The following is an 11401-nucleotide window of genomic DNA, read 5'->3' as shown; positions in this document are numbered from 1 at the left end:
TTTTGGACACTTTTGGACACTTTTGTCCACTTTTGTCCACCCTTATTTTTGGACACTTTTGGACACTTTTGGACAGGGGTGGACAAAAGTGTCCAAAAATGAAATGCCCACCCTGGCTCATAGGGCTAGTCAAGTAAACAAACGCGTTCATGGACAACTGACGTTATTCCATGGAGTAAAATCAAAGACAACATGCCCAGCCAAACTGCACTGTGCATGCATTGGATTTTGACGTTTTTTCAATTTTACATGCTTGTCTAGGCAATTAGCATTATGTTATTGAGCCAATTTGATCATGCGTTCACTGATTAACACCAAAGATGCTCATTGAGTAGGGTTATTGTAACACAACTCGCTCAAAAACACTTGATTATTAGAAATTCAATGGGCGAATGGTGCGAGTTGACTGTGATGTTTGTCTTAGTTCTCTCTCCACAAAATGCCCAAAATCAGGGTGCCGGACAACATTTTTCCTTGAATTTCCTTTACCTGACATCCTCTATAAGGCTCTCATGGGCAATGAGCGAGATTGTCGGGGTTAGATTTTTACTTTGGGCTAAGCCCAGTTGTGCTGTCACCTTTTTTCAATGAGAGGTGGGTCAGGATTGTTTGTAGTGTCCGTCAACACCTCGAGCCATGTTTCAAAATTTCTCGAACTAAACTAACTTGCCGCATAAAGTGGGTCTTGATACGTTTGGTCTCGATTAGTGCTGGGGCGAGTCCGGATTTGATCGAGTCTTGGGCCCGAGTTTGGAGAAATTGACCAGACTCAAGTTTTTGGACCAGAACTGCAGTTCGGAATTGTCGAAAGTGAATGATCATTTTATCCTGATATTGCTCATGAAAACGGGCCAATCCCTGTCAGATGCGAGCCCTTAAAAAGCGATTGCTTTTGCTTACTGTAAATGTGCCAAATCAAATTAGTTTTCAGGTGGGCTGAAATCCCGCTGAGTTCATTACCAGACTCGGTGAGTACGGGAACTAGTTGGAATATCTGAGAACTCGTATGAGTCCGACTTTTGGCGGACTCGCCCCAACCATAGTCAAAATTGAAATCAAGCATGGCTGCACATACTTAAAAGTGTGTTTTGAAGTATGTCTCTGTTGACTTTTTTTATACACAGCTGCGGTAAACGTGTTTCTCTTGGTTCCCTAATTACGGAAGTCGCTCCATTCCGCTCGACAATCATAATTTTGTTCAAGTCCATTTGATTTTACGCCCAATTTGAGTGACTACTGCTTACGTTTTCTTTATCTAAAGATATATATAATAGATTGCTCATTTGCGGCCAAAAGTGTTCTTGATTTCACTTCAAGGTAAATTAGTCAATTGATAGGTAACCGACCACGGGAATTTTAGAATAGTATAAAGTATACCGTATTCAATCGTCAAGATAACCTATTTCTAATGCCAAAGGGTCGGCCAGCCGAGCGTCCCTGGAAACCATTTCTTTGTCGTCCTCGAACGGTCCTCAGTCGCCCCAACCCTTCTTGGATGAGCCCTTAGAGAAGGTGGACGTGCCCCTGGACGAAAATGAGAACCTGAAAGAGGATGAGGGTCAGTGTATGTTTGTCGACCACGTTCACCCCAATCAAGTACCTTCAGAAAGGAAGGAGCAAGGCCGAAAAAAGTCGTGGACTCCCATCGAATTCTTCAGTTACGATAAAGAAGCCAACCAGGGAAAGGTTGAAGATCCGGCGTTACCCTTGGAACCTACGGAGATATTCAAGAGAAAACCTCGGAGCCCCATCAAATATGTCAGTGACGATAAAGATGACATGCAGGCTAGGGTTGACAAACCTGCCATCCCCTTGGAATCTTCAGAGAAACTCAAGAAAAAGGGCAGAACCCCCAGCAAATTCATCTGTTCCGACAATAAGGGCGACCGGGGTATGGTCGGTGAACCCGAGTTACCTAGAGAATCTTCCGAGAAGTTCAAACGCAAGCCCAGGGTCCCCATCAAATTCGTCATATCCGACGATGAGGACCGCCAGGATATGGCTGATGAGCCTAAGGTACCCTTGGCACCTTCAGAGATATTTAAGAAGAAACCCAGGACCGCCGTCAAATTTATCAGTCCCGATAACGAAGAAAATCAGGATAATGTCGATGCAGGGTGGAACGAGTTGCGAAACCTGAGGTAAACTCTAAATCCGTTTAAGCAGCTCATGACTAATGATTGTCGATCTTTGTCAGGGATGAGGAAGAATGCAAGAGGTATGGGCTTGACAAGTTGGGTTTGAGCTTCAATGTCGATCCCACACAACAATACGGTTACCATGGTTTTCGCCGCAAACTGATGGCCGAGCAATTCGGGATTGGTAGAGAATGGTCCGACGCCGTCCGAAAATCTATCAGAGATCGATCCTCATTAATGATCCAAAATGGGGTGTTAAGGAACATTCATGGCGACAGGTAGTTGATTTTGAGGGCGATTTCTTTTTTTTTGTTGCAAAGAGTTTTTTGGTTAGCTATATCAGCTATACAAAGATGATAATTGCCGTCTTCCAGAACATCCCCTGTTGAAATTGTTGGCAGCAAACGTGGACGAGATCGCAATTCTTGGGAGGAACCTCCGACCAAGAGAATCCGGTTTAGTGACTTTGAGCAAGAATTTTTGAAAACAATCTACGAACTAAAGTTCCCGTTGATGGCACCAGGAGAAAAGGAAGCTCGTCGACAAGTTCTCAACTGGGAGCGATATCTCCGCCATTTTCGGGACGGAATGGCCGAATCCGAGTTATTTCTCCGGTTCTACGACAAATCAGCGAGGCAAGTTGTGGATCAGGGGTGGCCAGTTTTTAAGTGCTTGTCTCTGCGGGATGAGCTGAAATTCACGTCAACGGGTGCTATTATGCATTTAGCGGGTAGTAGTTTGTTAACTATTGTCTCCTAATATATGTTTTAGCGAAAATATTCCTTTCCCCATTCAATACCGAAATGAAGTTCAGATTTGTGGTGGTAAGTCGGTTCTAAAGGGGAAAAAAACGATAACAGACCTTTATCTGTGAAAGTGTAGGGTGCGTTGGCTTGAAGAGGAGTGACAATCTCCTTATTAGGATCAAGGTTTTCTAACATATGAGCCATTTTGTTTAAGTTTCCAAAGATTCTTCGAACAATATTATCAAGAAAATGCATTTTGTGTTCAGACCAATTTCTTACTTACCATGATTAGGTTAGAGCTAACCATGTTAGAGCAACCCTGTACGTGACCAGGTAAAAGTATTTACTCTTTAGGAAGTGGATTCTGAGTTTGATTTTGATCTCGATTTTCAGATTGAGCGAACAAGAATGCCGAGCGAATATCGATACAGAAATGCTGTATTACCAGTTCACTCAATTTTACGGCGTGAACCCAGAAGTCTCCTGCAAGGATTGTACTTATTATGAGCGATCACTGTCCCTTGTGAAACACCCTTTTTAAACTGATAAGTTGTCCCGTCATTCTTTTTTTTTTTTTTCGTGTTTATCGGTAAATTAAGAGTAATGCATATATGTTTTTCCATTCATAAACAAGCTATGTGGTTTTTTTCGTTTTAGAGAGAGGGCTTTTCGTGACTGTACCCCTTCGAACAAGCTATACAAAAGCTGGTTCAGCGAGATAATAAGGGACTCAGAATAACGTCACATACCTAAAACAAGTTAAAAACATCGTTAGTATGGAGTCAAATTGAGAATTTTGAACCAGCTTACTTGACGAGATCGCTTCAATGATAATATCGAATACCGATTTGTCAAAATGAATTCAGATTACCTCTCTTAGATGGTTTTTAACTTCTTTTGGTTAAAAGGTTTTATGGAACTGAGATCAAAGGTTCGGTTAAATTTATTTCTATTTTTTTTCGTTGGATCTTGTTAGGGGGGTTTGTTTCTATATCACATTCGGACGAGGAAAATGCACAACGCAATCAGACCAATCACGGCTCTTGTTCCCAGTTTTCCAAACGATTTTGATTCATGTTGTCCAGGAGCCATTTTTGACTCTCCAATCCTGGACGACAATTGCTCACGAATAGTTTTTTCGTGTCGGCATTGATATCCAGACACCTTTGATTTCCATAATGGCGGAGGAGCTGGGTCTCCTGGCAATAGAAGCACAAAAATGATTGAGCAATACACCGTAAACACAACGCAAAAAAAAACGTTTGTATGATTCTGAAGTTCCAAGACTCGACTAGAGCCACTGTAATAGAACTATAGTGGCTCTAGACTCGACAATGATTGAAACTTTAGCGCACAATGAGCAACAACTTACCGGATAATAGCGCCATAACTGATTGCCTTTTCCTCCATGACAGGGATAAGGCATAACTGGAGCTTCATCGCCTCCCTGAGAGACATCCCAACACATGGAATGCGACACGTAAGTCCGGATGTCTTTGTGCCAATTCAAAATGAACTTTTGCCGCGACGAGCCATCACATTCCGATACGAAAAACCTGGAAGGAACTTTCAAGGCTAGCCAGGCTCATTGCATTGATTTCTCAAGTTAATAACTTACGGCTCATTGCTGGAACCGGCTGTGGCACATAAGTTTGAATACTGGACGTTCTTGATGAATCCATGGGCGTAATCATCGGGTTCCACGGGTGGATAATGTTTGGGCTGGTCAAAGGCCACGTTTTCCATGAACCATTTGAACGATTTGCATTGCAATCGCTCCCTTAAAGCCTTTTGTTTGGATATATCTCCTATGTGGACATAGTTTGAAAGAGATTGAGAGACAATTGTTGAAATCAAACCATACTCACCAGGATCAATCGATTTGTAATTGGGTTTCCGCTTATAGATGTACTCGGCATACTCATCCATCCATACATCAGCTACTCGTCGGTAGTTCTGTAATCGGATCAGAACCAGGGTTAAAGCAAACTCGTGATACAACAACCGGGATTGATTTTACCTTTCCGAGATAGTTCCCAAAACCACCGGAACTGAAAGGTGCAAACTTTCGATAAATGTGTCCAATTCTCGAGCAAGGAGCATCAAACATTTGACCTCCGCATTGCCAGATCTAAAAACAAGAAATAGACCTAGTTTGACATGTGAATGGTTTTGACTGACGTCTCAGAATCTCTTACCTTGAACGAAAGCTCGTATTGCTCTCCTCCCCAGATTTTGAGGCCTTCATCGTAGCCTTCGAGTTCCCAGAAGAACTTGGCACTGATCGCAAATAATCCTCCCGCCATAACTGGACTTTTAAAAGGTCGAGTCGGGTTGGCCAGATCCTCGGGAAGAAGATCCAGCCGTTTGTAATAGAGCTCCCAGTCAAAGGACCCTCTCTTCCCTTCATCTTGGGCCCGATATTCAAAGTTATCCATGTCTATCACATCAATGAAAGGACAAACGGCCGTCCTATAATCGGCGGCGATGGGCTCTGGAAGAAAAATCAAATCGTGATCCTTCTCCATCAACCCCAAAATCAACCCAAACGTTGTTCCACCCACCCAATAAAGGCGGAAGCCAGTTGTAGTTACACTCCGTGTGCGAGTCCAAGAAGATAAGAACCTCGCCTTTGGCATTTTTGGCTCCAGTTTGACGAGCCTCAATCAATCCGGACCTTTGGGACAGTCGGAGAATCCGAACTTTCCCCTTTAACCGAGGCGTGTTATGCACATATGTGTCCAATTTATCCTTCAGATGAACTAGAATAAAACGATTTAAAGTTTAAAGAACATATGTGCACATAGTAAGGTTGGATGACTCACTCTTATCGCTAGCATCGTCCACAAGGATGATTTCCCGGATGAGTGATTCCGGCGATCGATTCAAAACGCTATGAAAGGTCCGAACCAAAGTGCTCCAGTGTTCATTGATGAACGGGATTATCACAGACACCGTGGGCAACTCTTTCGAGTAGACCTTGTTCTTGCACCTGGAATCACGGAGATTCAATAAGACAACCTTACAAAAGCTGTGAGTTTAGAATATTTACTCTGGATGTCGGATATCCTTGACCGACCGGTCCAAGGATATCTGATCGCTGGCAAAGGCATTGAACCCATTGGCCGAGTACAAAGTTCCCTGGAGAGGATTGATCTTATCCTCTGGCGACAGAGTCACTTTAGAACCCTGTTCTCCGGGTCCAATTCGGATTCGATCCGCTTGGATGGATTGATGGTCATGCCAGTCCACTTTTTGACTCACGTCAAAGTCCTAAGCATGATATCCGTTTCGGAATGAATGCCAATATGAATTTGTGATTCATTTCTTACCCAATCAGAGCGTTGTTGTGCATGGACATTATTTGCCTTTGAACTCTGATTGTTTTGCTTGGGAAGCAGCCAGTGTAAAACCATGACCAGACTCAATGCAATCATTGATGCTTGACTTAGTTGAAATAGTTTCTTCTTGGGGACCTTCAATCTCATTTTTTCGCTACATGATAGACTGAAAATGAAGACATGTCAAACTTTATGCAGAATTAATGCTTGCAAAGATTAGATTTTTACCACTTGTTACTAATTTGAATTGCCTCCAGGTATGTGAGCAATCATGATTGCTTTCGTGTCACTTCTGCATGTCATGTGTAGCTCAGTGCTATGCATTGCCTATGCACTCCCTCTTCTTCAAATCAGCAATCGGCCTGTCTTATGATTCGATCGAGGTTGAGGCTGCTTTTTCGCCGGAAATAGCGGTATATTCGAAATCCATGTAGAGTCCAGACAAATTTTGCGCGTCGGAAACTGATCTTGCGTGTTATAGCCTGGTCCTTATTCTACCCGAAAAAAATTGTGTATCTTGTGCTTGTCAGATTGCGCCTTCTTTGCTGTTACGTCATTGCCTCCTTTAAAAAAAGGACAGATTGAGTCGAATTCTTCATTGACTCATAGTGCGTATGAGTTACCTTTAGCAAAATCGTATGTCTAATGCCTGTTCTCGCCAACTTGCAGGGAAGTTTATGTGGTTCTTTCCCTTTTGATTTGGCCGGTCAACACTGACACAAGTTCCCATAATAGCAAAATGAGGTTTAGTTAAAAGTGTTTTTGAGTAATTTTGACCCCATTTCGCACAACTCATGTACCATTGTTAGTTATTTGTTACAAGATGGCACAGTGAAAAGAAAACGAAGAGTGGTAAAAACAAACCTGTTGTGTTTTATTGACTGACGCTCGAATAATTTTCCACAGAGCTGCAGCAGCCAATCGATGGATGCTCCCTCTACCGTCAGTAGCCGTGACCCTCACCAAAAGAATCAAGGATGATGCGATGGCTGACTGTGTGTATTGAATGGGCTGGCCTCGCCGTCGCCGCTCTCGTGGCCGCCCTGATTTTGGGTCTTGTTGAGTTTTCTGTGGGTGCAAATTGGGGACAAACATCACGGCCAACATATATTGTGATCACCAGGGCTATTCAATGTTCAAGACATAGCAAATGCAATTTTGCAGTCTTTTAACATTTGTCTATTGTATTACATTTTTTCCCATTTTGGGCTCAACATGGCGAGTTTTTTTTATCAAGTGTTTTTGTCTTGCAAAAATAAAATGAAAATATCGAAAATATTTAAAGCAACTTGCCCTATTTGCCTTATTGTATCATTTTTCCTATTTTTTTTTGATTTTTTACACAACGCGCTTGATTATCATGCTTTTTTGCATGCTATTTAACAAAAAAAATGAAGAAAGTTGCTGCTAACACTTATTCTTTTTCAAGCATTCAGTAGAAGGGAAACTACACATTAGCTCAACATGGTTGATGCATTAATTAAACACTAATGCATTGTTGTGCTCTGCAGCAAAATCATTTTAAATTTCCCCATATGGCAAGCCATTTTTTTAATAAACACGTATTTGAGGTTACTTTGGTAACCTTGCACACTTAAACCTTTTTAGTTTTGACTACCTGACACACTCTTGTTAAGAAAAAAGACCTGGTGTAATCATTCAATAGAGTAAAGTACTTATGGTGAAAATTTGTGCGCTCTCTTTGGAAAGGTTCTGCATTTTTTGTTGCCATGAATTTTTGTTCTTTCATCATCCTACTTAAGATTCTGTTACAAAGAATAAATATGGCAACAAATATCTTAAATATATTGTTATATTTTTTGCATTTTTCCCCTTTTGCTGTATTTTTTGCTATTTTTTGTTGTATTATTTGTACCATCACTGTTATCGCACTAAATTTTCAGAAATCAACTAAATTCTGTAAAGTTCAAGTCATTTGAATTTTGACGTGGGTTTTGAACTGTATTGCTATCCTGGCTTAATTTCAGCCTATGGTTTGCACAAGTAAAGTGACAATCTGAAATAAATAGTGAATTTCATTTGTTCATCATGGAGGTAAGGGCATGCAAGGGCATGTAAGAGCATTGAATAACGACATGAAGTTGGAGGTAATATTGCCTCCTTTTAGGTCCATTAAGTTGCGTCCTCCGTGGGTTATAGTCATGGATTTCTATGTGGTTATAGTGGAAGTTTGCAATGGTCTTTTTCATTGAGCGGAGGAAGCACCCTCTGTTTCGTCCAGGAGCGGAAAAACAAAAGTAGAGGGAATATTGTTTCTCATCATCTAAAGTCTGCGAAATCCGGTTTCCTTAAAACTAACAGAAATTTTCTTCTTTATAAGAACATGCTTTATATAGCACCTCTTATTGAGTGACTAATGCTTGATTCAAACTTTATAGTAATTACCAATCAGCTTAAGATGCATCTCTGATCCTCTTTAGATAACCGATTCCCATCTTTAACAGCTATTTCTTTTGTAACGAAAAAGTGCTTACACATATCCAGGCCTTGACCCGTTACTGAAAAAAGTAACACGTTACTTTTTTCGTAAAAATGACGTGAAATGAATGACGTCACTGATTATTTATTTGATCACATCAGTAGCAAGTAAATCATTGCATTTGAGATGGATTTTTTTTTTAAAAATCGGTTGGAAGCCTTCACGCATTTTCTTTCCCTCGTTTATAAAAGAAAAAAAGTGACGGTAACGGGAGGGCTAAAAACCCGTTCCGTTACCATTACTTGTTAGAAAAATAACGCGTAACTTTAAGCCCAGGACATAACTAATAAACAGGGGTCGGAAAAATAGTTTGTGATATCGGTCAAAATAGTTGTTTTTAAGTTACGAAAATCAGCCAAAATACGTTCCAAAAACGTAGAGTTCAAAATGTAGGTAAAAAAAGGTGAATAATGTTTTCTTATTTGTTTGGATATTCAAGTATTAGTGTGGGAACTCAGGTATAAATTACTTCCTTAATATTTTTCACAATCTTCTTGCTCTTTAGGCTCAGTGCAATCCCAGATCTTTGCCCTCTAGTCTGGTCATATGTAAAGAGATTGGCTGTTCTTGGATGAACTTGGACGGACACTGCAAGGCTTATCCACTTCCCTGGGCCTCTTGCCGGTCTTCAGTAGGCCCTTAGTTTTGGTTCTGACTTCAAGACTGCTCTCAGTTGCAGTTTAGAATATAGTTTTGGTGGCAAACAATGGGTAGGTTACCACTTGCCTTTAGGCTAAAATTAGATCACTTGCAGTATGAAACTACTATATGTGCTCAATACTTCCCCTTTATGAAAACTTAAGGTTTAATATCAAACAAATCTTTGAGTGCGGACAAACATTGCCCACAATTTATTTACACCCATCCAGTATTTCCCCTAAATTTCCCCAGAACAATACTGAAACCCTTTCTTTTCCCCGATAATCCTCGGTTCTAGGTTATTTTATGGTTAAAATTCATGAAATATTTGTTTTGCCCTAAAATGGCCAAAATAGTTGAAAACTTAATTCAACCTATAAAGAATTCTTTCCGACCCCTACTTACAAGTTATGGGCGACGCCAGAAACCCACCTCTGTCATGGTATAGGCGGCCGTGAGCCGGGATTCAAAATCTCCTCTGGTATTTGTTGAAAAACGTGTCAAGATTAAGAGCAAAGTGTCCATCAATTCGAAATTGGATACTGGGTTAATGCCATGGGCCAATACATCTTTCAGAGAGGAACCATGGACCTTTACCCAAGACGGTGCACCCAGTCACACTTCCAGATTGACTCAAAGTTGGCTGAAGGAGCAAAATCCTGGGTTTCTTACCAAAGACTTTTGACCTCCATCATCCCCAAATACGAACCCCCTTGATTTCAGTATTTGAGCTATCTTAGAGGAAAAGGTCTGCAAAAAATACTACAAATCTGTTGATGACCTAAAACGAGCCCTTGAGGCTGCGTGGTCAAATATGGATGAAGCCATCATCCGTGGCGCCATTGATGGTGCCCAGGAGCGTCTTTTACGAATTGTGCGGGCTAAAGGTGGTCATATTAAATAATCCTGCATTAACTCCTGCATTGGTCGTCAGAATTCGAGGATACAAATAGCTAACTTTCAGATCAATCTGTTCATAATAACTTGGTCTATGGCACAATATCATTGCACGAGTAAATAGGCCCACCCCTGTAGAAAAGTATGAACTATGAACTATGAAACCCCTATCCTTTTCTGCGGAACATCTTCTAATCAGAGTCCACTCCAACCTTGTCTCTCCTGAGAAGTGATTGCCTTTCAAGCGCTCTTTTTTTCACCTGTGAGTCCCGTCCGGTTGGAAGCCAACTTCACAGTTGCTTGCAGTATGCTACAACCCTGTAACGAACTTGCGGCTAAGCAGAGCAAAATAGTACCTGGATGGATTCATTGGTTTGTAGCTCTCTCCTGAAGAAGGATCAGTTTGTTTTGCTTTGAAAGCCCGAATCACGCCTCGCCCATCAGGATTCACTAGACTAGGGAATAAAGTTTTATTGCGAAAAAGAGGCCTTCAATACCATCACCATGGGCATTAAAACTTTCTTTGCCATTGTGTGCATCTGCATGATACGACTAGGTAATTCATTCATTCCTAAGGATGTTGTGCTTGAATGCGAAATTCAAAATGGAATTTTTACATTAGGGTCGTCGTTCAAAACTGGATTCGAATCGGGTTTAATATGTTATCAGTGTGTGGGAACTCATCCTGGTTGTGGTTTACACGACTTCGATTGGCGATGGTATTGGGGCAAGATCTGTCCGAGATCGGACGACAGATGTGTCAAAGTAAGTCCCGAAGGTGTTCAATTATTGAATATATATTTACTCCTATAATGGTTTTTGTGTAGCTGATTGAGAGAAAAGGGTCGAATGTGGTCGTTACTCGTGATTGTTTGAGTAATCTTGAAGGATTCCGGACCGATATTCCGGCTGACAAATATGAAGGATGCCGAGCCAAATCCAAGGATGTCAAACTTGGACAATATACGTTCAACAGAATCAAAGAATTGGATACCAAAAGGTTGGTTGAGATGAATGTATATGTTTTTTACAATAGTTTACTTCATAATGGTTAACATGTTTTCAAATCGGGCAAGTGATTTCTTTTTACTCAAGTCGTAGATACAAAAGGAAAGGCAAATACTAAGAAATTGAGCAAAT

The 11401-nt window shown here is 41.1% G+C and overlaps 3 protein-coding genes and 1 long non-coding RNA gene across 5 annotated transcripts; 3 read left to right on the top strand and 1 right to left on the bottom strand.

The window, feature by feature from the left end:
• Positions 1 to 1417: 1417 nt before the first annotated feature.
• Positions 1418 to 4721, top strand: LOC131877367 (uncharacterized; the record flags this gene model as incomplete). The annotated part of the gene is given in 4 exon segments (XM_059223003.1): positions 1418 to 2141; positions 2198 to 2416; positions 2513 to 2773; positions 3278 to 4721. Coding segments are annotated over 4 exon segments (1352 nt in total), but the record flags the coding sequence as incomplete, so codon positions are not given.
• Positions 3812 to 7162, bottom strand: LOC131877366 (putative polypeptide N-acetylgalactosaminyltransferase 10). Of its 2 annotated transcripts, XM_059223001.1 has the most exons (12): positions 6849 to 7041; positions 6454 to 6788; positions 6217 to 6391; positions 5937 to 6157; positions 5710 to 5876; positions 5449 to 5646; positions 5083 to 5378; positions 4905 to 5015; positions 4753 to 4840; positions 4503 to 4692; positions 4257 to 4440; positions 3812 to 4083 (listed from the first exon to the last, which is right to left on the bottom strand). In XM_059223001.1, the coding sequence occupies exons 3-12, from the start codon at positions 6370 to 6372 to the stop codon at positions 3919 to 3921; spliced, it is 1776 nt and encodes a 591-aa protein (XP_059078984.1). In that variant the 5' UTR covers positions 6373 to 6391; positions 6454 to 6788; positions 6849 to 7041; the 3' UTR covers positions 3812 to 3918. The 2 variants fall into 2 exon arrangements, with proteins under 2 accessions (XP_059078984.1, XP_059078985.1); XM_059223002.1 differs by lacking the exons at positions 6454 to 6788; positions 6849 to 7041 and adding an exon at positions 7090 to 7162.
• Positions 5775 to 7399, top strand: LOC131877371 (uncharacterized). Its single transcript, XR_009372879.1, has 2 exons — positions 5775 to 5917; positions 7132 to 7399. It is a non-coding gene; the product is annotated as an uncharacterized LOC131877371 (long non-coding RNA).
• Positions 7400 to 10380: 2981 nt separating this feature from the next.
• LOC131877370 (uncharacterized) lies at positions 10381 to 11261 on the top strand (the record flags this gene model as incomplete). Its single annotated transcript, XM_059223009.1, is given in 3 exon segments — positions 10381 to 10817; positions 10884 to 11026; positions 11089 to 11261. Coding segments are annotated over 3 exon segments (368 nt in total), but the record flags the coding sequence as incomplete, so codon positions are not given.
• Positions 11262 to 11401: the final 140 nt, after the last annotated feature.

Source organism: Tigriopus californicus, chromosome 3, assembly GCF_007210705.1.
Source record: "Tigriopus californicus strain San Diego chromosome 3, Tcal_SD_v2.1, whole genome shotgun sequence".
NCBI classification, from domain to species: Eukaryota; Metazoa; Arthropoda; class Copepoda; order Harpacticoida; family Harpacticidae; genus Tigriopus; species Tigriopus californicus.
Note: the sequence above shows the minus strand (reverse complement) of the source record. Positions and strands in the feature narration are given on the sequence as shown.